Here is a 26,588-nt window from a genome sequence, read left to right as displayed (position 1 = left end):
TTTCAATTTTTAACTCTGACCTCCATAGCTTTCAATCTTCTATTAGTTCTGTGTACCTTTTGGGATAGGAAATCACTTTTCTGCCTTTGACCAGGGTAAATAGTATCAATAATCATGTCATCCATATTTATGTAAAATCTGTCGAATTTTAAAAAACAATGGATTCTAGCAAGCCAGAGCAGCAGCTTCTAGGGAAAAACAAAAAACAAAACAAAACGAAAAATTTTTTTCTAAAGCCAAGGTCAAATGATTAAGATACTGACCTATACACTCTGAGTCCACTGCTCTCTTCTGCAGTATTTGTCCATTATGGACAACTTGAGGAAAGTGTCAGTCTTTCTGTACCTCATTTTCCTACCTTCAAGTATTGCTACTACATTTTTTCACTCTTATAGCTGTTCCCTTGGAAGTCTTTTCTCACAAATCTTGATTAGAAGACTCATTTTAGTGGGAAAGAGCACATCTGGGAAGAAGCATCTTCATATGATGTTTCCAAAAAACAAACAAACAAAAAAAAAAGAAAAACAGACAGTCCCCCTGAAAACCGGTGTTGTTTTGCCTCAACAAATCCCGGCATAGTTCCAGCCTCACTGAGTCACTTCAAACGGTAACAAGCACAGGGACCAGGCACAGGTTGGGTGAAGGCACAGCCCCACGTAGAGAACTGTTGCTATTGAATGGGCCTCCTGGCAGACAAATCATCTGTGCCTCTAGAGATGCCTCAGAGTATTTTCTTGTTCTCTGTGTAGTGTGAAGGCAAAGCATGGGTTATGGGCTGCCTTCTGCATGTTTTTACGGTGCTGGCCATGGGGTATAGTTCTGGGCAGAACTGAAAGACAGTGCACAGTTCTCTCAGATACAGTAATGGCATGGAGGAGGGAGGGTTGGGAGAAGGTGTGATAATGTTGGTGTGACCAGCATTGAATGAGTATAATACTTGTGGAGACATAAACCAGGGAGGTCATGGAATCAGGCCTGGCACACTGAATGACTTCTTGGTGGTATGGAATTTCAGCTAATATCCTTCCCTCCCATCCGCTTCCTCTGCCATGTTCTGAAATTTCTATCTAAGTCCATTGATTGCTCAACCCTGTCCCACACCTTGATTAGAGACTTTCCTCTTCTGTGTTGCGTGTTCCCATACCTAAGGATCATGTAGTTTCAGTCCAGACTGAAGCTCTCAAATGAGAAAAAATATATCCATCATATGCGCTCCCCATTAGAGGGAAAAAAAAAAAAAAGGAAGAAAAAAAAAAGCTTACTTTCATTATAAGTGGGACCAGGAACGTAAAAGTTCAATTACCAGAATGCATTTGCTTTGTACATTTTAAACCTGCCATAGCTAGTATAACCGGCACATGCAGTTCTGTCTAATTGCTGCTTTCCAGCTTGGCCTAATTGATGCTCTGATTTGCAGTCACCTACCTCTACATGAGCCTGTGTTTCATTACATTTTACCCTTGCTCCCGAAATCCTAAAATCCCCATGGGGAGAAATAGATTACAGCAATACAGAGCTTTTGTGTGTGAACTGACAATTCTTTCTCCCCTATACTTTTCTTCATCTACATGTGAACAATGAAAACACAGTGGGCTGACTAAGGGATGTATTTGTTACACTCAAATGCTCCTTATTTAGGCAGGCATAACTCTTCTTGAACTCAGTAGGAGTTTTAAACTCTGAATGAAAACGGCAGTGGGATAAAATCAGCTCAGAGATATTTTAATAACCTAATTGGGATGTTTATGTTACAAAACTGTGTTATTCAATCTCTAGTCATAACTAGAAAGAAAGTTACTTGCTGAAGAACGTGTCGGTATTTTCCGTGGAGAATGATTTAAATAAAACCTTTAGAAATATGGAAATCTCATGGTTTTAGCTTTAAATAAGCATTTCAATCATAATTTTTTAAAGAAAAAAACCACCTAATGTCTCCTGCAGCTTTGATTTCAAACACGTCACATTCTTCATTAAAGCAATCATTGTTAAAACAGAGGGACATAAAGCAACATAGGATTTATTCCTTCATTAAACTGATGATCCGTATATGAAGCCAATTAACATTATGAGTCTGGTGAACATCAAGTGTAAAGAGGTTACAGAAAATTAAAAGCAGTCACCTTGGTCTTTAGATAAAGAAAGAACACTTTTACATTATAAATTATAAGAGTGTCCAAGCGGGACAAATCGGCAAATTTGGTTAATTGGAAAATACATTTTACTGCACATGAATTAGGGTAAAATAACCTTTTAGCTGCTAGCTTTTTTTGTGGTCAGGTATTGAGAATCATGGGAAAGGAAGTGTTTGGACATGGAAAGACAAGAGAGCCATTTCATCAAACTTGAGCTATTCAGACTTTCTTGAGTGTTACAAACGATCCCCTCAAAGCTGAGAGCTCTGAAGGAAAACGTCCATTCAGTTCCTGCGCTGATCAGCCCAGTGCTGGGTTTTACTGTCACGGGAGGAAAATGAGAAGAGATGTGTTTGTGTATGCAGCACAGGACAGTTTTACTGTAAGACAGACACAATCACCAAAACATCCATCCAGAATTATACCGGGCTTCTCCTTGCAGACCTGTTACCTAATACTGACAATAGCAATGACGACGGTGATGATAAGCGTCAAAGCCTGGGGCAGACTTTAACAACTTTGCAAAGAAGGGGTTTTCTGGCTGAAATACAGTAGCTCACCTCTGTGTGTTATTTCCTGCTTCGGACCGCTTTTAATGCTGCCCTTTGGTAGCGAGGAGAGAGGAGCTACCAGAGGAACGCTGCCCACGACTCGAAGCGGTTTCTAGTTATTTTCGGGGGTCCCAGCTTCGCAGGAAAGCGTTTATAAAAGGGGGGCACGGAGAGAGGCAGCGGCGGCGCTGACAGCGCTCCTGCCCGCGGGGAAGGGGCTTTCCCCGTGCTACACCCCGGCGGGCCGGGCCATGCCGTGCCGTACCGTGCCGAACCGTGCCGAGCAGGACAATGTCGTGCCGGACAATGCTGGGCCGGACAATGCCGGGCAGGACGATGCCGGGCCGGACAATGCCGGGCCGTGCCATGCCGTGCAGTGCCGGACAATGCCGTGCCGGACAGTGCCGAGCCGAGCCGAGCCGAGCCGAGCCGAGCTGAGCCGAGCCGTGCCGGGCGCGGAGCTCTCCCGGGTGCTGAACCGCGCCGCAGCCGCCGCCCCCGGGCTCCGGCCTCCGGCGAGCGGCAGAGCCCAGCCTCCGAAGCGGCAACTTTTAATTATCGTCAACCCCGCGCCTCGTGCATTAAAATTAAAGAGGCACCGAGGTGGCGAGAGGTGGGGGATTTTATATTGCTTGGTTATCTCCTTGTTTTGCAGCTGCTGCTCCTTGGGAGAAAGTTGAGCCGACCGGCTCCCTGTCCTCCTGCTTCTATTTAAAAAGCAGCACTTGGAGCACTTCCCCGGGCTCCATTTCCCCCTCGCTGCCTCCCGTAATGCGCTGAACTTGCAGGCTTCAAACTGCCGGAGAAAGTGAGTCTTGGAGCCAAAAGAGCAATGCAGCCCCCTGACTAGAGCAAGGCCTGAGAGTGCCGTAATGAAGTTATTATTATTTTATTAGGGGTTCTTATGATAAAACACTCACTTTCACTCTCTCCGCGACGTCAGAGGAAGGAAAAGGCACGTCTGTCTCCGTGCAAAGGGATCCTGCGGTACTGGCCCTGCATGGATATTAAAGGCTGGGATGCAGAGGCTGGCAGGGGAGATCCAGGCGGTACCTCTGGGTTATGTTCTTCTTTTTAAGGTTAATTGACCTAAAGCATGTGCTGCTATTTTAAGGAGTGTGGTCAGATTCAGAACATTGGTCTTGCGTGGTGCTGCTGTAAAAGCCGGCTCGATTCATAGCAGACTTCGCAGTTCAGAGACTTGCCTGGATGGTAAGTCAATAGTATTTGTTGTCAAACAGTGATTTCCCTAAAAGCCCTTATGTATGTGTATACATATAAATATATATAAGCATGTATGAATGTAGCTTTCTAAACCTATTACTGGTATGCTAAAATTGTAGGTGAATGGGTAAGATAAGATCAGATCTGTTTGGCTCTTTGCTTTTGCCTTGTTTTGCTAAAATAATTCTTTACAAGACTGAAACATAATTTCAGCGTGACTATATATTAAAATTAGGGGGGATTAAAAAATTAGGGGGATTTCTACATCTATGCCTAGTGTGACAGGCAGACAGAGCAGGTGATATTTCTAGAGCCTATTAGTGTTTATTTAATGAGATCATATACGCAGAACAACTTTCCAAAGACATCGTCTCTTTAAAATCTCTATCCATTTCTGCACCTGTATCGTCTGTATCCATCTCCTTTGCTCTGGTATGAACGTGCTACCTCTTTAAACTCCCATCAGATCTAAGAGAGCCTGTGTAGATTTGCTCGCCCTTCCTGCACAGAACATTACAATGTTTATAAAATATTAAATTTGTGTAGTCTGCCGGAGAAGCAATTGTTCCAAAATAAAATCAGCAGTCTAGACGAAACATAGACACCAGAACTTATCAACAGTTGTCTGACTTACATCTTCTGATGCATCTTGAGTGGGTCATAATACCAACTTTATTTTCAGTGGTGCATAAATTAATTACACGCATTTAATAACCAAAATATCATTATATTCCCCCTTTAATATCATAAAGGCTTTACGCCAGGGAAGCACTTAATGTGCAGGGGGCCATAACAGGCTATTATCCTTGTGTAATGCTATTACAGAACCAATTATGCGCCATTATACTTGCTTTTTTTGCAGTTTATGTGATTTGATCCAATCCCGCGTCCCTGACTTGAAAATTTCATCTGGGTACTTTAAAGTCTAATTTTCACCCGGGCTGAGGCAAGGGCCATCTCTCTCCGCTGAGCCTATGCCTCGGATGCATTTTAAAAGTAATTGCAAAGGGTCCCGCCGCATATCATTTGCAGACGGGAAGCGAGCATAAATCCAGAGACCCCTCGCTGTGAACAAAATCAAACTTTGCTGCCGTACGATCGCTTGGAAAGGCAAGGCGTGTGCAGAGCGGCCCCCCAAAACCCATCCAGCGGCAATTAGCCGCCGCTTTGTCAGCGCCGGGGTCCAGGCAGGGCTGGCACGGCTCGGCACGGCTCGGCACGGAGCAGCACGGCACGGCACGGCACGGAGCGCTGCATCCCCCCCCGGCCCCGCAGCCCCGGGGCACCCCGGATTTGGGGGGGCGCCGGGGGCCGCCGAGCCCCGGAGCGCGAACGCTCGGAAAAGAATGGGATTTTGTTGCTGCTCCTCGCATTCCTGGTGTTTGCTGAGAAATGACGGGTTTTTTTCTTTTCATCTTTTTTTTTTTTTTTTTTTTCTCCTCTACACACCACGTGGGCCATTTGTAGGGCCCAATAGACCTATCCAAGTTACTCACTGTAGACAGCGCTGGAAATAATCAGATTAAGGCCAATTATGCGTGAGATTATAAAGGCAAGTGCTGAGAGGCAGAGCATGCTGTAGACAGATATAAAGACATCTGGCCACTTCCAGAACTCCACAGAGCCCTTCTGTCTCTGCAGCCAACAACTCACAGCGCCTTATTCCAGTGCAAAATACCCCCAAACCTTACTGGTGATTTTTACTTCTGTTCGGTTTAGGTATGGATTGCTATTTTTATTTGCCTTCTGGATTTTCTTACATGACTGCATAGAAATTTGAATAGTTTGTTGTTGTTGTTGCCGAAGACATTGGTTTCCAACCCGAACGCAGCTCCCAGCATGTTGGATGCTTTTAAAAGAAGACAGCTTTTAGGTTTTATTGCTGTTTCATTTAGGCAAAATAGTTTAGATTTTTTTAAAGCAATTCATTCTTAGCTGTAAGATTATTTTTTTTATTATTTTATGTAATGTAATTATTTGCTCTGGAAGTAAATACTTGATATATACATAGATAGATGTGTAGATAGAAGAACGGGAGATAGATGATCAGCTATCTGGAGGGGAAAAGAAAAAGAAAAGAGGAAAAAAGAAAAGAGGAAAAGAAAAAAATAAAAAGAAGCAACAAACTTTTACTGGTTCTGGTCACTGTGCACCTACCATGGAGTTTTCTGCCTTTGGCTTTTGTAGCGCGCTGCACGCAGCGTTAGGCACGACTTTCTCGGCCTCCTCTGGGACGGGCTCTGGGCTCGTCAGGGAGTTTCTCGGGGTGCTTTCTCCTGGTTCCTCACCTTTCTTTTCTCTCCCTCTCTGTCTCCAGGTCTGCAGGAGACCCCTCGGCGCTGTCTGGCAGGGAAGCCCCTCGCAGCGCTGGGCAGCGGGCGGCAGCCCGGCCGCGGGGCCATGTTCTACTTCCACTGCCCCCCGCAGCTGGAGGGTGAGTGCGGCTGGGGGCTGGGGGTCCAAGTCGCAGGGGTGCAGGGGCTGGGGGCGAGGGATGCTCAGCACTGGCCTGGCACGGGCAGCTGCCTGCCGGGAGGAGAGCGGAGCTGTACGGAGGCGCCTCATCTTTTTCCAAGGGCAAACACAACCCTACTCCCCCCCTCCCCGCGCGCCCAGCTTTCCCCTCTTGTCACAGGGCGGAAAGAAGGATTGCATGATTTTTTTTTTTTCTTTTTAATTTGATTCCTGTTGGAAAGGCCTTGTTTTTACACCCCCCCGCCCTCGTTTTGCCACCTGCCTCCCCTCTGTGGATAGCGATCCCGCAGTTGAGCCTCGGGCGACGAAAGAGATGCTTTTCTCCCCTCCCAGCACAGATGTTGGTGTCATGGCTGTAATCGGGACACTTTCAGGACGTGGTCACGCCTCCTCCCTCCAGCCAAAGGGACCGCATAAATCTTTAATGTTATTTTACAAACATTCTGCGGGAGGATGGGGAAAGACGAGAGGCACGGCTGAAAAAAAAAAAAAAAGAGAGAAAAAAAACATTTGGGAGGGTTCTTCCTTGTGTTTTTGACCGGGGGCTTTTGTTTAATGTTTCTTGTGTTTTTGTTTCTTTCCTTTTCTTTTAAAAAACCGGCAGCCTGCGGGCTTTCCCCGGGTCCCCCCCGCATGTTTCTCGGCCGCGCACCTTCAGCCCTGCCCCGGGGCCGTGCCGGGCCAGGTCTGTGACCCCCAGTCCCTCCTGCCCGCCGTCCAGAAAAGGTTTTTTCCCTCCGAAGCGCTGCCAGGAGCCGCGGCGCTGCCGCCCCGTGTGCCCCCGCAGGAGCCTGGCGCTGCCCGGGGGGAGCCGGCCCCGCGAAGCCGCCCCGGCCGGGGCCGGGGTCCCTGCGGTCCCCGCCGTGCTGCCGGGCTCCTGAGCGCCTTTCTTCGTTAGTTTTTGGCCGAGAGCTTTGCAAACGTGCTTTTGTTCGCTCGGTCGGTTGTGGGGTTTGGTTTAGGTGGTTTTTTTTTTTTTTTTTCCTGGAGCCCGGTTTTGGCTGCGGGCGGTGGAGGGTGACACCGCCCGGCGTGGGGCATCCCAAGTGAAAACTGGCACAAATCCCAAACCGCCTCCTCTGCCCCCTGAACCAACCAAACCCCAGAGGCGGCTCCAGAAGGGCCCTTTACCGGGCAGCCTTTGGGCGGCTTGGGGCACCCCGGGGAGACCCGGAGAGAAGCGAGGGGGCTCCGGGGTCACCGGGACAGTGTTTTTATCCGGTGCTGAGCATCGCCCGGGGCCGCAGGGAGCCGTCCGTCCGTGCGAGGAGGGGTTAGGGCCGTTCTCCCGGTGATGCTGCGGGGTGAGCACGGCGTCGAGGCGCCCCCGGTCGCCGAGCGGCCGCGGCGGGGGGAGCGGGGCCGGGGTCTGGGGGGCTCCCGCCGGGCAGCTCTGCGGGCTCGGTCCTGGGGACCCTCAGCGGTGGTTTTGTGGGCTTGGGGACTTGTCCGATCCTGTTTGCTCGGTGGGCTGGGGGGACGGGGACAGGGACAGGGGAATGGCCAGGTGCCGGGGCAGCGCTGCCGCCCCCCTTGTCCGCTCCTCAGCCGCCCCGGCTGCCCCTAACGCGGCTCTCGGCCCGCAGGCGCGGCCCCCTTCGGAGCTCACTCCGCCGGCGACTTCGACGACGGGTTCCTGCGGAGGAAGCAGCGCCGCAACCGCACCACCTTCACCCTGCAGCAGGTAGGAGCCTGCCCCCCGAGCTGCCCCCCGGGCTGCCCCCGAGCTGCCCCCTGAGCTGTCCCCCTGCCAGCCCTCTGCCCGGTCCCCCGCATAAACCCTGGGTCTGCCGGCCACAAGCTCCCCGGTACGGCTGCCCCCAGCCCGCGGCTCCCCCTGCCCGCCTCCCGTGCCCTGACATCTTCGCTTTCCTTCCCTCCACCAGCTCGAAGCCCTGGAAGCAGTTTTTGCTCAAACCCACTACCCCGATGTGTTCACTAGGGAAGAGCTGGCGATGAAAATCAACCTCACGGAGGCCAGGGTGCAGGTAAACATTCCGGGGAATTATTTAACTCTCGGGTATTCAAACTGGCAAACTTTTTTTTTTTTTTTTTTGACATCAAGACTGCAGAGTGCACATTTGGCCAAAGAACGCAAATGAAGACGATCTGTCATTTTCATGATGCACTTTAATAACATCAACATAATGTGGAATATTAGATTAGGTTGATTAATCGGTCATTCATAATTAACTAGTGATAATGTTCTACACTAATTTGTCCGCGTCTCCAAGGTACTAAATTACATCAATGCACATCCATTTCCTTGCTTTTGGAGGGGGGTGTGTGTGGAGAAAAGAGCTGAGACGTGATTCTCCAAAGCAACTATGACCACTGTCAAGCAGGGGGGTTAGTCAACTGCGGGGAGCCCAGCTGCTAGCAAGAAATTGCTGCACCTCCTCAACTTTTCTCCCTTTTGCCTACTTTCCAAACACTTAATTTAGATGGCTAAAATGCTTGTAGAACAATTCTTACACCTTTAATATGATCCAATAAATGCCATTGTCCATGATCGCTCCCCCCTTCACCACACCTTCCTTCCTTCTTTACTTCCTTCCCTCCCTGTTTTTTTCTCCCTTTTTTTGACCCAGGTGTGCGTTTGTTTTCCATACTTAGAGATTAACTTTGTGTAAGTGCTTACAAGCTCTGCTCAGAACAGCAGTCCTGCAGTTGTAAGAGATGGATTCATATAACTCTGCAGGCATCCACCGCTGATTTGCAAGCCATTTTTTGAACACGATTATGTATTCATTTTATTTATGGGACTTTTCTGCATGCTGTTTCTGTGTTTTTTTTTTTTTATTTAGGTGCTCGGGGTTAAGACTATGCAAAGATCTAATTGTAAGAAATATAATAGCTTGCCTTTTGTTCCCTAGGGTCATGTTAGTATCTCTTAAAACCCAATGGCTGAAGAGAGATAATGGAATTCACTGCAGTAAATTGGGGATTGTAAACAAATTATTTCTCCTATAATCAGATTATGCGATCCTGATTATTAAATCTGAACATGAATCATTGGTCATATGTGGGCAAATTAAACTGATTATTATTTGGAAATGAAAATCTCCTTTTGCCAGTGCATTGTAGGTACTGGCTTAAAAAAATAATAAAAAATGCCATTTTAGCTATTGGTGCCTAAAGACTGAACTGCAAATTGAGATAAATGGGACAATTATTGAGCATTCAGAAGTGGAAGATCATAACTTCTTCCTGAAAGGTGCAAGGGTGAGATAGGGGTGGTGACAATTAGATTGCTGAGGACTGGTGTTTAGCCTTGTTGTTGGCTATTATGCAAACAGACAATAGATGCAAGCATTTGTTTAGCCTGCTTTCATGCAGGGACATGGGGAAACACAGAGGATGGGAGATATGTTTACATTTATACCCCTTGCTCATTCAAATATGATTAATGTGCTATAAAGCAGAGTCTTAATCGAAGATGATGTTGTCAAACAATAACTAAATAGGGAAATAAACGACTTCATCATGCTCTTTCCTCAGAAGCAGGCGAACTGTCAGTGCAAAGTCATTAAAATATGATAATGAAAAATAGCTCAATTAAATGTTGTTATAGCTGTGACCTTCATTCAATTAAGACGCAAGGAAGTGTCTGCATTTTGCTTTGCATTTAACTGCTCTAAATTTAGAATATAGATAAAATCATTATTCAACGTTTGCTGATACATGCAATTAAAAGGCAGCTAACTAAAATGGAGTTGTAGGAGGAGAATAATAATAATAACAATCTTGCCTATACTTGAAGTCATGTATTAAAACGTGGATTTCTTGACCTCAAGACAGGCTCAGCTTTTTCCACCTAAAATAAGATGCTTTCAGAGCATCAGCCCCAAGGTAAATGAAAAAAGTGTTTGGACTCAAAGTCAGGCAGCAAAATCAAGAGCATGAAAATTTCTATTGCGTAACAGGGAAAAATAAGGTTTGGAAAGTGGTGTGTATTAAAATGCAGGATGATCTTCCTGAAAGAGTATCTACCTCTTTTTGAGTCATCTAAATGCAGAGTGGACAAATACATCAGAGGAATAACAGCAAGTATCAAGCCTCTCCAGGGAATGGGATGGCTGAGATGCCCTAGTATGTACTTCTCATTTCTGACCTCCCTGACTCTAGCAGGAGCTCACCTAAAGACTTCCATATGGTTTTGCCAGGGTGCTTAGATACATATTTAAGTACTTCCCAGGATAGAAGGATTTTAGACATGTTAAAACATAGAATTCAGTGAGAATGAAATGTGTGTAAAGGCAAGCACGCGTTTAAATATTTTGCTAACTGGCACAGTAACATCAAAGATTTTTTTTCTCTTAAATATCTCTTTTGACTGTCTTTAGACATTCCTGGCTTGTTTTCCAGACACAGAAATATTCCGGATAGAAATATTAATATTAAGGCTCAGCTAGAATAACAACAGGGACACAAAATCAGAGGAAATTCTAGCCAAACTTCAAAATGACTGATCTCACTAGAGTAACAGTTCAGCAACAGTTGACTTGTTTTGCATACGGCTAAATGTGGTATTCAGCCTGGATTGCTCTCCTGCTCTAGGTGTGGTTCCAAAATCGAAGAGCTAAATGGAGGAAAACAGAGAGGGGGACTTCCGACCAAGAGGGCTCTAAGGAAGCAATGGCTGAGGTGGCACCTCCTGTCAGGAATTTAAATTCCCCTTCTCCAGCAGATCAAACCAGGAATAAAAAAGAGAGCCTGGAGATCCAGCAGAGGTAAGAGTAACACATGCCGTCAACTGCCTCTCTTTGGGGCAAGCATGCATCATATATATGTACATACGTACAGACTTGACTGATGCTAAGCTTTGACCTAGACAGTATCGTTTTCAGGCACAGCTCTGAGCATGTTTGTGTATATGCACATATGTTGTCTTTGGAGTCAGCTAGTTCTGTTTTGAAAGTTGTTTTCTCTTCCACATCAGCCTGAGCCGAGCAGTCGGTCCCACAGGACCTTTCTTCCCCTCCTGCCTGCCAGGGACTCTTCTCAACACGGCCACCTACGCACAAGCTTTATCTCACGTCGCCTCTCTAAAAGGTAAGTCACTTTGTTTAACTTCAGATATAAACTCAAAGAGCAGATTGTTCATGTTGAGTGGTATGCTCTCCCCTAAGCCAGCGGAGAAGCCTCTGGGAAATGTTGGATCCTTCTTTCTGTTGTGATGGGTGATAATTGCATTGACTGATGCTGCAGGTACAGAAGCTAGTCTCCTCTGGTAGATCGTAGTGTGGTTTGTGGTGAAGTTCTGTCGTTTTAGTCAGTTACTTTTAGTGAGATCAGGTTTTGTCTCAATTTGCAAGCCAGGTGGGGTTTGGTCCTTTAGAGTTTTCTTTGCATGAGCTTTTTTTAAGAGTCAAATTTATTCTAATAAATTAGTTATACACGTCCTTTTGCATTATACATTACCTGGCACCGTTGCTGATGCCTCATCCACTCTTTGCATGCAGTTTCCTTTGCAGTATGTTTTTGCACAACGCTAGACCTTTCTTTTCTTGACCAGTCAGTCCCCTCTGAGATCTTGAACACAGAGTGTATGAGGGGACAGGGGAGCATACAAAGCAATTCCACATTACCTTGGACCCAGGCAACAGGAAACTTGCATCCAGTGTCCATATCCTTTCAGGTTGCCAAAAAGCAGCAGTATGCATCTTTTAAAAATAAATCACCAGCTGATCCATTAGCTGTTCCTAGTCTAACAATTTCTTAGACTAAGGGTGTAGGCAGGATGAATTCAATTTATAGATTTATAGGATGTAAGGTCTCATAGCTCTGCCAAGCGCAAAGTGGCATATACCTTTGCTCTATGCCCCAGTGCAGTGCAATATATTGTGAGGAAAATTTCCTCATTTAGGACCTCCCGCTCTGAAAATTAAAGTCTTCTAAAATCTCTATGTTCCCTGCCATACCACATGCTCCTTGAGAGTATTTTCAATTAAATCAGTACAGTCAAGGTATAGTTCTGAAGCAAATGCTTGGAAGTGCTGAGATTTGCATTAAGTCCAGCATCTTGTCCCTGTTCTCCCCTTCTTCATGTCCTTCCAAAAAAAGCAGAAGACACAGCATAAGGCAGGTGCCAGTTAGGTAGGCGTAGGACCTGTGATTTTGAACCAAGAAAGGCCACAGAGGTGTGATCTGAGCCCTAGAACTTAAAGGATGATTGTCAACCTAAACCCTGTAAGCATGCAGTGGCTGTTGGACTGCGCAAAGCCCCTTGATCTCTGCCCTGTGACCGTGAGCTCCTGGGGCAGAGACTTTCAGCTTCTCCCACTGGACAGGAACAGCCTCTCGGGAATAGATACAGGTGGAATTCTGGGGGCAAACAGGTTAGTCACTTGCAAATACAGTCCTGGGAAGGTTGAAGGGTGTGGAAGTAGGACTGTGTTCAGTGAATAATTTCAGGTGGAAGTAAGGGCTGCTTTTTTCCTTAAAATTTACAGTTTAATTTGTTATCACTTTTCATGTTTAAATTTAGCTAAATTTTAAGAAAAATAATGCCAATAAATTGAAGCTCAGCAAAATGAAGTGAAAATGAACAAATGAAAAAGTTGTCACGAGTATTTTAAAAGTTTTATTTATTTGGAAGACTTCCCGACATTGTTTTCTGTGATTGTACAGCTTGGCCACCAAATTGAGAAATTAATAATTTGCTCCTTTCTGCATGATAGCAGTTTTACAGCTAAGGGCAGGAAAAATCCTATTCCTGAATCTCAGGCAGAGATGATCATTAGATAGTTGCCCAGACTAAGAGACATTCCCTGAAAAACTGGTCCTAAATGAAAATACAGATTTTTTATAATTTGACTAGAGATGGACAGTTATCAGGTGCATGTATATTCTCTTGATGAATGTTCTCAGCTATACATGCAGTTTCTTGCTAAGATGCCTGGTTTACATTTCCTGTGTGAAACTAGAAATCTCTGGATATATGCAAGGAAATGGGGATATTGGTGTGTATTGAGCTTTTAAGAAATCCAGTTACAGATTTTCATATCTGCATATCCAACTACCATGAGCTTTGTGGAGCTGCATATGCCTGTCGGCATGTTGTTATGCTTGCACGGAACTGGTATATTGAGCTGCTCCTTTCTTCTGCAGCTAGGTCTCAGTAATGTCAAAGTTTGGCTTTAGCGTTACGAGGGAAGAATTTTAGTGTTGTTCTGTAAGGTGGCAAGTTTGATTTATACAAGTAGGGAATAACTGTGTCATCTTTCTTGTGGTATTTACATGTGGAATACGGTCTCCTCTTTCCTTGGCTCATCTCCATAAGTTCCCCTTTCCCTGTTTCTCCAAGATCAATTCACCTGGGCTGGGACAGGGGCTGTGCACGGCAGACCTGTGCTTCAATCTCATTAATTGGCAGTGACAAACAGGACTGTTTCTAAAGTGCTGCAGAGACCAGAAGGAGTACAGACATGATTCACATACTGTTTGCTTTGGTATGGAAACACCAAATGAGTGGCGGTCCATCTAAACTATGCATTTGAGAGCACAGCCAAGCTCGCACGTAGGCCTGAAGGAAGAGATAATGGTTGTAGGAAGGAAGGAAAGGACAGGGAGAGACTCAGTGTTCACAAAGCCTTTATATGACCTTCTTCGTCTCACTCAGTTCAGTTAGTTTGATTCTCCCTTCTCATTTCCCCCTTTAAGGTAGGGGCAGATATGTACAACTTCAGGTCCATCGAAGAAAATCTAACCCTACATTTAGGCGGACATTACTTGGTGTCCTTACGTATCTTAATGAAGTCTCCTAAGCATCTCCCTTGAGAATCTAGTCTCATTTTGCAACTGAAATGCTGACAGAGCTCTGCCACAGTGAATCTGAGAGTGTAGGACTTTAAGCAACACAAAATCCTATCAAACTCAACACAGGACATAACGTTCCAAGCTGTTGGGTTTTTTGGATTACTTAAATTCAACAAGTAGTAAGATTTTTCCAAGATTTTTCACATTTTATTGAGGAGTTAAATGACCAAGAGCTCTTTCTGGCATCTCTCTTGTGCTGACCACAGTTTGAAACTACCAGGAATTCTTTGTGCTTTTGAAAGCAAAATAATTCCTCCAGAATCAAAGCACCATTTCACTACCCGTGAATGCATGACCCTACTTACTTCTATGCAAATTTCAAACGAAATGCTGACAAAGAGGTCCTCTGTGTGAATCCTGTAAATAGATACATATTCTCTCCATTGGGAGAACAATCCTGGCCAGTAAAGGGAACTGCATTCTCCAGTAAGACCGTAAAGGTTGTCTGCAAACAAAAGGCACTCTCAGGACGCCATATACCACTGGGAAGTTTAGGTTATTTTCTTTTGAGGAGATAAGATGTGCTTTGTTGGGCTTGTGAGCCAACACTTTGTTGGTGTCAGTGAGTAATATTTGACTGATGCTTTAGAAGGAGACAATTAAAATCAATACAGTGCATAACAAGTGATGATAGTGATGTAACTAATTAACAATTATTTTATGCTCTCAGGAACAATTTTCATTCTGCCACCTGAGAATTCTCTGTCTTCTGTAAAGAAACTAATACCTCTCTTTCTCTTTCTCTGACTTTGATTGCTTGGCTCCAGCCCCAGATTTCCAAGGCTGCATAAAGTGGCTAGGGCACATGCTATCTGGATCTAATTCATAATCTAAGGATATGATAAGCATAGTTTCCCAGATGAAGTCAGTCTAGTAAAGACAAGAAATCTCATGACAGCCTAGCACAGGGCAACAGGTTTGCTTTTGGACAGCCTTTGCTTTGGCGTGGCTCTGCAACCCTTCAGCAGGCAGCGCTCATCTGAGTCCCATGGGTGTCAATTGTAGGTAACTTCTGGATATTGCTGGAGCATGAGATTGGATCTGCTCTGGTGACTGAGCAGAAAACTCTTCTCCCTAAGTAATACGTCCCATGAACCCTGCTATCTCTAAAACTGAGATTTTTTTTTTTCTTCAAATGGCTGGTGTTACCACCATAAGATGTTCTGTGAAGAAAGCAGTCCAGCAATACAATAGAGATTACAACAGTAACTCAGAGCATAGACTGTTTCTGAGAAGGGTATATCACCATTGGGCAGTTTTTCTCTGTTGCTGTTCAAGATTCTCTATTCGATAATACAACAGACTTCTTTCTTCCCTTAGGTGTCCTCTCCCTTTCTGAAGTTTAGCACATCAGAGGCTGCTTTCAGTAGCAAGAGTCTCTGAACTACCATATTACCTCACTATATATATTTTTCAGGAAATGCAATTTCTCATTTGAAAAATTAGCATAAGATCGTAATTTTGTTGGGATACCTGGCTTCTTACTTCAATGTTTTAGTTCTTCACCACTGGCCATAGTCAGGAAGAAGTTTGGCTTATACAGAAGAAATTTCTGTTGTTCATTACTGTATGAAATTGTCCTAATTTGACAACTATGCTACTTCATTGTGGTGACTTTGACATTTCCATGATCTCCAAGATGAATCACTTACTGTAAACCATGCATCTGCAGTCCATTTAGTAGATTTAATTGCAGACCTCAAATATGAAGGGAAAATACTTGTTTTATTTATGGGCTATATAACAATAGAGTCATCAGGAGAAGCTAGTGTTCTGTGCAGAGAGAGACCTCAAAGTACCTTCTTAATGGATGACAGCATGAATGCAATTCATTAATGTAGAAGATGTTATTAATGGGTGTAAACAAGAATCTCCGGTTTTTAGCGGAAGTGTTCTACCATTCTGGTGGCTGAAGCCAAAAATGTATCTGTTTCATTCCGCTGAAATTTCCCCAGACCCTGTGATTCAAAGTGCAGTGTATGAGAAGAAAAATAATTACACTTGCCAGTGAATTACTTTCATAATTCACCCACAGCTCTGCTCTGTGCAAGTTATAGCTCCGTTGGTTTTCACGGCACCTCCACACCGCTCGCTGCTAGAAAAGCAGGACTGCATTATGCCCATCAAAGTGGATATTCCAGGGCACCATTGATTAGGCTCTTTTCTGGTTTGTTGCTGCTGTGGTTGCTGTTGTTCATATTAGGGAGGCTTAATTGCAGTATCCAGGGCAAAAACAAACAAACAAAAAAAGACAACTAGAGCTGTCCATCCATTACATTTCATTTTCTATTATGGAAAGATGAAGAGAATTTGCCCAACATCATTTGGTTAGAGAAAGACTGAGAAAGAAGTGTTCAAGGACCTGACTTACCCTCGAACTGGTGTTTACTGAATTGAAGCACCAAAACTCTGCAGGTCCTTTGTTTTCTTTGTCATTCAGTAGTACTTGATTATGGACTTACTGACTTTTCTCAACATGTGACCTCGGTAAATTCTTGTAACACAGCAAGTATAGCAAGCATGTTCTGTTTGGCCAATGCATTTTCCCTAGTTCACCTGCCTCTGTGACTTTAGGGAATATAAAACATACTAGTTCAGTGCAGATACTCAGACCTTGAGCAAGTTGCTTTGATTCCTGTACTATAAGTCCTCAACTCTGGCACTGCTGTACTTCACAGGTAGATTTTTTTCTCCTTTACCACAAATGATAGAGAATATGCTGATAGTGGGAGCGTCTGAGAGTCATATGAAGAAGATTGGTGCTGGCCTGTTCCTCCAGTCCAAATCCTGATTAGATGAGCAGAACTTAGCTGAGCAGGGCTTCCCATTGACCTCTTTTAGAGTGACACATAAGCAGCATTTAGGGTCAGATCATGTGTTTGGGAAAGGCTGTTGGTATGGATGGAAAGAATGGTAAAGGGTTGCAGAGCTAAGAGTATTCAAAGAACTGGTTTTGTTCTTCCAGCACTTATGGGCTTTACTGCCAGCTTTCCTGTCCAAACAGGCAAGGTTCTGGCTTCTGATTTTTTTTTATTTTTTTTTTAATTTTTTTTTGGAACTGTACTGATGGCATAAATAAAGGATGATGAAATCCACCATTTCCAGTGTCAAGTTATTCATACAAAAACGCTCCAGCTAGAGCTAGCTCCTTGTTTGCATTGGGCACATAGAGTTCACAAGCCAAGGAGATATAAAACTATAACATTTGGACTCTGCTGTCAGTTCTGCAGTGCTCTTCCAGCTTCTGGGCAGCACAGGATGCCTTCCACACTTAGCTAGCTTAAGCACTAGGAGGAACCATCTAGCACAACTTTAGCAGCCTTGGGGCTACTCTAAATTACACTGGGAGCATCTGGTGCCTCCCCATTTCAGTATTTAAGCTCATGCCTCTCTTGTTCTTCTGAGCCTCTTGATTCAGAGCTCAAAAGGTTTGGATAAAGCCACCTTTGTTTTTCCTGCTTGTGCCTCAGGCTTTAATAGACAAAATGTTGGCATCATATATGAAGAGCAAGAGGGAGATCCCCTTGGAATCAGCCCTCCCTGGTAAGTGGCACTGTGAACTCAAGGTTTTTGTTGACCTTCCAACCCTTGTGAAAATGACTTCAGAGTTTCTGAGGAATTAGAGCTCAAGCAAACCACTGTGACTACAGGAAACTTTATTTAAATCAAGCATAATATTTTCACTGCAAAGAAAACAGCATACAATGTCAGGTGAGGATTTTTAAATCCAAATTTTTCTTCACTTCCCTCCATGTTTAGCTTGCTGTTCATCTGTTCACATCAAATGCTGATATGCACAAATACTGAAAGAGGCAATGAACTGAGGTTTTGCGTTTTGGAAAGACCATCTATTAAATCCTTTAAACTGTTGAGTTGAAATAAAAAATAGATATTTTAAATACCCCACTCTAATCTGAAACTGAACCTTGGAACTGCACAAAAGGGTCCACAACCAAAATTGTAGATCAAATATCATTACAATTGAAATGTGATGTTGGCAGAGACAAGACAGAACTAATTTAATTTTTCCTGTCAGTCTCTGTAGTAGATCAATTAAACTGCCAAGTGGATCAAATATTTCAGACTGTATTTATTACATTAAGTATTTATGTTCAGGCTGAGCATTTAAAGTATGATCTCATATAGGAATACGAGGAGGTTCAGATCAATTCAGCAGAATTTGCTCTAAGTTAATGGAAATCTAATTGTGTATTTTAATTTTGTGTACAATAGGCAGTAAGTTCCTGAAAGAAAGAAAACAGTTCCTTGTCTGTACTGTAGCAATCTGATCCAAATCCCATTAAAGAGATATCAGGCTGTGAGACGTTAGCAGAAGCCGGATCAGGCTCTAAGGCTAAAGGTCTAACCCTCACTGATCTTGATGTGAGTTAGGTGCTTAAACTCTTCTGAGGGTACTAAGTAAGTAGGAACAATTCCTTCCTTCCCCACTGTGAGGTCAGGGCTACTGCAATAAGATGTAAAAAAAACCACTGATGTCTGCTACATGTGGATGCATCTTTCTTGGGTCACATCCCTGTCCATTGTGGGCTGACTGATTGGCAGGTGGAGACCTTGGGCTGCTGATTCTCATGTCGTTTGTCCTGGCTTTTGTGCCAACAAAGTCGAATAGATTTCACTGGATTTACTGCCTGCAGACATGGGCAATTGCGAAGTAGTTTCAACCCTCCTTTTGCATTCACAGGAAACAATACTAAATCCTAGTCTTTTGTACTCTCGCAGGACCCTGGAGCAAATGACGCTAGTTACTCTACATTTTTTCAGGTGGGAGCTGTTGTTTGCCATTCTTCTAACTTCAGTGAAAATGCAAGGAATGGTTTATGAGTGAATTAATGCTAGAGATATCCTGGTTTCCACCACAGGTAACTCTGCACCCTCAGGTTGCAGAGCCACAGGGTACTATCAGGTCTAATTATTAAGCAAAGAGCTTAGATTGGTACTGAAGACTGTTAAATATTTTATCCCCCTGTAACAATGGAATGAAAATTATTCTTGGGGCCTGGAGTTGATTTCTGCTCTTTAGAAAAGGCGAAGGCTCTTATCTACCTCTCCCCACTGCCTGCTTAGCAGGCAACGTGCTCGTTTCTGGTGGAGTCTCACTCTGTGTAAGAGAGCAGCAGTGCAAAGACAGCAGATGCGCAGGGAGGCCTCTATGTCCCCCATTACAGAACCTGACCTTAAGGTAGTGGGGCTTAATAGCAGTGAAAAAGATGGACTTTCTGCAGCTGAAAGACCTGCAAACTGCAGGGGTTCTGACGTGCCAATCCTCCTCTCCTCCCTCTTGTTAAAACAGTGGCCATCTAGCATCCCTGAAGTGGCTGCATTTCAACAGGACAAAAATGACTAAATGAGCATGGTTGTTGGTGGCAAGAACTATACATTGTGTTACTCAGTGGATTTTGTTATATGTCCTCCCTTTTGTAATGCTTAAACAGCCACAAAATTCAGGTTTGAGTTTCCTAGTTCTAAAATCAAAAAATGGAGGATACCATTCAAGTAGTAAAATTTGCTTGTGTGATTCATTCATATGCCTAAACCTGTGGAAGTGTTGTTGTGCTTATCAGATGCTTTATCAGGGGAGTATTACAAGAGTAACTATATAACTTTTCAGTTATATTAATAACTTTTCCCTTGTAGTATCTTTTTTTTTTTTTTTTAATACAGGGAGTATTTTCTCCTGAAACTTACCTGCAGAGTTTTGATTTCTGACAATTGTTGTTGAGAAGTCTTGCCAACATCCTAAAAACAAACAACTCTGCTTTTGTCCCTACCAAGTGGGTGCTGACCCATTGCTATCGAGAGCAGAAGTGTAAGAGAAAGACTACCTTCTCCCTGCAGGCTATTAGTACTATCACTTAGTCATGAGCCATTTAACTCAAATATTAACTGCAGAAATTAAAGCAAGTCCTTGGCTTGGAAAGAGCAGAGGAAGACATTGTGTCGTGTCAGGTTGTGTGCGGCCCCACTGTTGCCTGCTGGGGGGTTGCGTATCAGCAAAGGATGGGCTTCTGCCAGGGGCATAGAAGAGGATGTGGAGTTCGTGTGGCCGCTGAGACACCTGGATGTCCCCCAACATTTCTCACCAGAGAGCAAATCAAAGTGGTAGCTCAGCTGCCCTGCCCTGCCTCTCCTCCTCACTCTGACACATTCTGCTCTGTTCAACAGATGCATCTAAGCAAGGTGACTAGGGTGGCTTCTTGGATGGACTGCATGCCCTGTCTGGGGCTCACCCCGGACTTCCGGGAGTCCCAGCATTATCACAGATGAGCCAGAGTGGTTCAGCTCAGGCAGGTAGCTGGTGGAAGGAGGACTGCCCCTGGCAGTGGGGTGCATGCAGTACTTTTGGTTTAAAAAAACCCATTTCACACTCTTTCCAGTGCTTTGTTGCCTGCTTGAGACAGCCCATGTATCTTAGATGCCAGGTTGGAGATGGTCTGGCCTATCCCTCCTGATGGGACTCTAAGCCGTCTCAGCAGCAGCAGCAGCTTTAGGCGGCCTTGGTTCACTTTTGGAGGCCCTCCTCTTCGAGGCATCATCCCTAAGCAGCACAGAGTTTGGCTGGTGAAGATAGAACAGACTCATGCAGGTAGATGTGATGCCAGTAGCTGGCAGGGCCTCGCCAGGAAAAAGGCTGTCTCATCTTACAGTGAGATAGGAGAAGGCCATTAGTTCCTGCGTAACAACCGGGATATTTTCACATTTTTCTCTGCAGTAATCTTTCAGGTGCAGATAAGTGGTGGAAGCCCCATACTCACCCAACGAATGCTGCTGCCCAGATTGATCAGACTTGTGGAGCTGGAGGGCAGGAGATACCTCCAGCATGAGGCTAATCATGCTGCAGAGCAGCAGCTTGGGGTGGGAACTGGGGACAAGTTCAGCCTTCCTTGTGGGGAGATCTCATGTGATACAAGTTTCACCACTCGCTTCTGAGCCTGCTTGCCCTCACTTGCTCTATTTGTCACCCTGGATGGCTCACAATGTAGGATCCTTCTCAGTGGGCCTCAGCAGAGCAGGATTTGGCATCCACATACCCACCAAAGGTCAAATGGAGATGGGGCTTTTGCCATTTGAGACCCCAACCCCATCTCTGTCCTCTGTAGGTTGACCACTGAGGGAAAGGCACCACACGGTGTGATGCCAGCAGGTGTGGGTCACCCCACCGAGGTCAGAGAACAACCCCCACAAGGATGCCCTGCTGGTGGGGCCATCCCTTCCCCAGCAATGACACTGCCTTGTCTCCTTCCTCCCCAGGGAGCCCGCTGTGCTCGTGCTGCGTTCCGGACCCCATGGGCCTCTCCTTCCTGCCCACCTATGGCTGCCAAAGCAACCGCACCGCCAGCGTGGCTGCACTGCGTATGAAGGCCCGGGAGCACTCGGAGGCCGTGCTGCAGTCTGCCAACCTCCTGCCCGCCGCCGGCAGCCCTGCGCCTCCTGCCAAACCCGGCCCAGAGGGCAGCCAGGACAAGCAGCCCTCTCCAGCCAAGGAGCACATGGAAGGGGAGAAGAGCGTATGAGGCCGGACCGACACCGGCCCCGTGGCCTGAGGCAAGGAACCCACCGCCAGGGCTTTGCCACCAGGGGAACTGCAGTGTGGCCGTGCCCCAGCAGGATGTCACAGGGCCACCAGGGACCTGGCAAGTCCGAGTGGCCTCTCTGGCTGCCTTTCATGCACTTCTGCTTCTTTTGTGCCGCTGTAGGTTCGTTCTCCTGATTTATCGGCACTATCTGTGTTTGGAAATACTCTTGAAACTGTTTTTAGCTCCTCTTCCACATCCCAGGAATGCTGAAATGCCCGGGACCCTGGTTTCCTCCTGCACATCTCATCTCGCTCCCCAGGGCCATGTATCTCAGCAGCAGGGCCAACCCCAGACCTTTCTGGGGCTGTATCCCATGTGGGTTGGAACCATCTTCACCTGGTTTTGACCTTCCCAAAAGCAAGCATTACCCTTGTAGGGGTCAGGGCTCCTCCTCGGGGGGCCACCACCACCAGTAACCCACCATGCAGCATGAGATGGGGGGCTGGCAGCAGGGCAGCGCTACCAGATACGGGTTCTGGGGCAGCAGAGGCTTCCAGGCACTATTTACCCCCACCCTACACAGGTGAATGAATGTGCAGGTATACACCAGCCTTGCCTGATGTTTTCTGACAGCTTTTGACTTCAACCAAATCTATCCCAGGCAAGCCAGGTGTAAGAGAAGCAAAAATAGAACAAAACTCTTCATATTTTTTCCTTTTCCCTTCCTTTCCCTGAAAGTCAAACTTTCCATGGAGTAGATTACTGGGAAATTGCAGAGATCAGCTTACCCATGAATAAAATCCTTGCACTTGTCTCTATGTGAACATTAGTCTTGACATTCCCTGGGTTAGACTTAAAAGACACACAACTCCAGAGCAGCGCTCAGAGCTTCAAACGGTAATGCTGGCATTTTAATGGAGAGTGCAGTTATGTCTAGATCTGCACAAAGCTGGGGATGTTTTAGTGTCATTCTCTTGGAAAGAAAGACTGGAAAACAAAATCATCCTGCATTGCAATACTGCAAATATGTCCTTGCATGTCGTGTTTTTAATAAAGAGGAAATAAAGCTTGGAAGGATATTCCTTTATGCCATCCAAAATCAGACTCTTTCATTCACTGAAGGCTGGTTGGAATAACTCTAGATCTGAAAATATCTTAATTATTATACAGTGGACACAGTGCAAAGGAGAAATTGATGCCTCAGGAAATGCGCTTTTATCTCTGACCCAAAACTTCCCAAAGGAAAGTTGAGTAAGATCAGATGCTCCAAGGCAGGTGTTGTATCCGGGGTGCCCCACATTTCTTCCACGCGTAATGCAGATGCAGATTTAAGCTTGGTGATATGGACTTGCTTTTCTCAGTTGCCTTTTGCAGATTCCATAGAATTGTCCACAGACGTCCCTGGAGAAAAGGATGAAACCACTGCTCTGAGACTTGATCAACTAATGTGGAGGCCAGTGAAAAGATTCCTGTCAGCTCCGAAGGTCTTCTGAGCAGGTCTTTTGTGAGAACAGTGCTCAGGTCTGTCCTGCTTCTAACAAGAGTCCATTACAGTCCTAGGAGAGGTGGTTTTTATCCCAGAGGTTGATTTTGGCAGAGATCCTCTCCTAGCAGAGCCCGTAGGTTCCATTTAGCATTTCAGGTCTTTCTGCCACTCCCCATTCAGGGCTGACTCCATGGGTTGTGCCAAAGATCTCCTGCAATCCATGGTGCACACCTTTTTGTGCTGGGTTGCACTCAGCTTCTCATGGAGCCTGAGCTTGATGATGTGCTTGGAAAGGCAGCTCCAAGCAAGGTGGGCAGCAAAAATTTTGCCCCCCTACCCAAGTGATCTCAGCCCACAAATGTCACAGAGCCTGGGACTACTCCCGGGCTCACAGGAGCCTCTGGTGGTGCACACCTACCTTTCTCCAGGCAGGGTTTGGTGTCAGGTCCCATTCAAAGTGTGGAAGCCCTGGTCTTCAAGGGATGGCTTGACGGCACCAAGTACCTTCATTGTGCTGGGAGTGAAGGGTGCCAGGCATCCCCCCAGGGTGGGATTCATTTCCTCTGGACACGAGCCATCAGGGAGGGCAGCGCTGCATCTGTCCTCGGGCCCAAGTACAACAAAAAGCCAGAGAGGACCCACATCTGTCAAACGGAGTCATTTTGCTTTACATGTGTCACACCGTGTGCTTTTTTTTCTGGCAATCCTGAACTTGCAGGAGTGAACATGCAGCAATCTGTGTTCTTTTAGTGTGTTCTAGCTTCAGGAGCTGCACTGCTGAACTGTAAATGGAGACTGTTTCCCTGACTGCAAATTATGGCTTAGTTTGAACGACAGCAACAACCTTTTTCTTCCACCAAAATAAATAGATTGCTATGTGCTTTGTTGCAGTGGGCAGTTGGAGAAGAGAGAATCACTGGTTTCTTAGTGATTGTCCCAGTCATAATTTGTTTTTGAGATTTCCATGGCCCCCAAAAAAAGATTAGAAAAAATAATTCCACTCCAAAGAGGCAGGCCCAACTTCATTTCAACATAATTACCTTGCATTCAGTTGAACTTCAGCCCTTCTGTACACTAACTCTTCAATCTAATTGTTTGATTAAACTCGTATTTCCTCCAGAAAGGTACATAAATAAGTGAATTGTTGAGCAAATTAAGAATACTTAACAGCATTGCATCTGAAAAGTAGTTACGCTGATTAAATTTTCTGTCCTTGAGGATTTTCAGGAAATTACTTTTGATCGTCAATAACACAATTAAGTAAACTACACGCACATTAGCATGAATAATTGATAAGAAATTATGTATTACCACGAAGCACTGATTTAATAATTCATGATGCGACACTCTAGTGACTGTGCAAAACTGGATAACATCGACAAGTCTGCCTGATGTTGCTGGAAATGCTGCAATTACAAACAAGTCCATAGTTTCGTTGTACAATAAAAAAAAGTATCTGATGCATGCTGTAGTTTCTGTTTGTTTAATACATGAATAAATTTAGAAAGAACACCCTGAAAAGTTCCTGTCCTGTTTTCATTCAGATCAATCCCTCTGTCCAGTTGTCTCTGATGACTGTCCAGTTCTGCTTAGACCACAGGGATGTTGCAGAGTGATGTCGCAGATGTTGTCCCAGCTGCAGCCTGAGTGTCTCACAATACGCAAAATAAAGGGACTCCAAGTTTTGCAGAGCCTCCTTGTAGGAGCAAAGCTGCTTTGGCCACCCCAGAAGCTGGAGCTCAAAGTCTGTTGGACTCTTCAGTCTGTAATGTAGCTGTGATTACAATTGTTCAGTATGATTTTGTGGGTTCCACAAAAGTCAGCCACAAGTGAAGCACTCGGGTTTGTACATTTTGAGACTGCATGACATCCTGTTTAACCCTAGGCCAATTCACTAACAGGTCTTTTAGCTGCTCTGGTTGCAGAGCAGTGGCACAAGGGCAAGAGCAAAACTCAAGAGATGTGTTTCAGTCGTGCCCTCTTCTTGCCACCAGGCCCGGCTCCCTTCCAGACACAGTGCACGGGGTGAATGAGCCACCTGCCCTCTTCCTGTGCTGCCATATATCAGGGCTGTGCCACTTAAACCACTCCTGTAATGGCCATCTCGGTAGCTCTGATTAAGCCTGGCATTTAAAAGTTTATAACTCAGCTATAAAAAGCCACTCAGGCTGAACCCCAGCGTGCGAGGCCCCAGCCCAGGGGGATGATTTACAAGCAGACTATTCCGACACCAGCCTGCGTGACACTTTTTCAGTTCTGTAATGGAAAAATGGAAGCCCAAGGTATGAGAGACAGATGTAAGACAAAGATTTTTTCGTAATGTCTCACTGCATTCATCACTAGATCCCATGCAGTAATTCTCAGCATTTCCAGACAGGCATAAGCCAGGTGCAGCGTGAACGGCCTCTGTGCAAGTGCCACTTGTATGATTTTGGCAAAGCATCTCCAGTCCTGGGCTCTTTCTTTCCTCAGGCAGTCACACACATCCACAGAGCTCAGACTTCCTCTCATCTCTTCCCTGCATGGGCCAGCTCCCAGCTCTGTTGCCTCTGCTCCACAGTCCCTAATCCGCTCCGCACACAGCTCGCGGCGCCTGGGTCCTGCAGCACGTTGCTCTGGGTTTGTTAATGGGGCTGGTGCAACCTGCTGGGCCTTGGGGCCTTCTTTACAAGGCTGCATGCCATCGTCTCAGCCCTCCACGTGCTTTCTGCCTTGCACATCTGTCTAGGCCTCCTTATGCCAATCCACATTATAGCACGAAATGGGAAGCAGCGAATGCACCTTTGCTCAGTTATGCCGTAGGCTAGTGCTTCCCACGCTGCATGCTGGATAGTAATGAGATTGTTAGGCTAATTGGCTCTTTATTAAGAGTATTATTTACAATGATGCTGAAGGCCATGTGCATGCAGAAAAAGATCTTGGTATACCATCAAACTCTTCCCTCTTGCCATCAGTGCCCTCTCCTCTGTGTTCCCCCTAGGCTGCCGCCCCTGGAAAGCTGGGAGAGGCTTTCTCCCCACCTCCTGGGGGGTCGCCCTGTCCCTCTTCAGGGCCATGGACAAAAGCCTGTATCTGCAGGCAGTTTGTGCTTGCTTAAGCGAGGGCGGCATTCACTAGGGCTGTGTGTGTCACTCCTCTCCCCTGGAAGACCGAAGTGGGACCTTCCTACAGATCTAAAAACCAACGGGGTGTTCATGGGGATCTGAAGACAGGAGAGCCAATGCTGAATGCTGTCAAGCCCTCCTGTGCAGGCAGGGCAGCTACTCTCCCGAACTTCAGAGAGCAAATAAAAGCCTCAGTTCATGTCTCCTCCTCCACCACCACGCTCCCTGCCTCCCTGCAGCAGAAACCAGCCAGGGCAGTG

The 26,588-nt window shown here is 45.7% G+C and overlaps 1 protein-coding gene across 3 annotated transcripts; it reads left to right on the top strand.

The window, feature by feature from the left end:
• The first annotated feature begins 3,854 nt into the window (after positions 1–3,854).
• On the top strand, positions 3,855–24,729 carry DRGX (dorsal root ganglia homeobox). Of its 3 annotated transcripts, none has more exons than XM_083844536.1 (7): positions 3,855–3,895; positions 6,225–6,341; positions 7,969–8,066; positions 8,269–8,370; positions 10,943–11,115; positions 11,325–11,437; positions 21,473–24,729. In XM_083844536.1, the coding sequence occupies exons 2-7, from the start codon at positions 6,308–6,310 to the stop codon at positions 21,733–21,735; spliced, it is 783 nt and encodes a 260-aa protein (XP_083700662.1). In that variant the 5' UTR covers positions 3,855–3,895; positions 6,225–6,307; the 3' UTR covers positions 21,736–24,729. The 3 variants fall into 3 exon arrangements, with proteins under 3 accessions (XP_083700662.1, XP_083700661.1, XP_083700663.1); XM_083844535.1 differs by lacking the exon at positions 3,855–3,895 and adding an exon at positions 4,966–5,626; XM_083844537.1 differs by lacking the exons at positions 3,855–3,895; positions 6,225–6,341 and adding an exon at positions 7,354–7,686.
• The last annotated feature ends 1,859 nt before the right edge of the window (positions 24,730–26,588 follow it).

Source organism: Anser anser, assembly GCF_964211835.1.
Source record: "Anser anser genome assembly, chromosome: 7".
Lineage (NCBI taxonomy): Eukaryota > Metazoa > Chordata > Aves > Anseriformes > Anatidae > Anser > Anser anser.
Note: the sequence above shows the minus strand (reverse complement) of the source record. Positions and strands in the feature narration are given on the sequence as shown.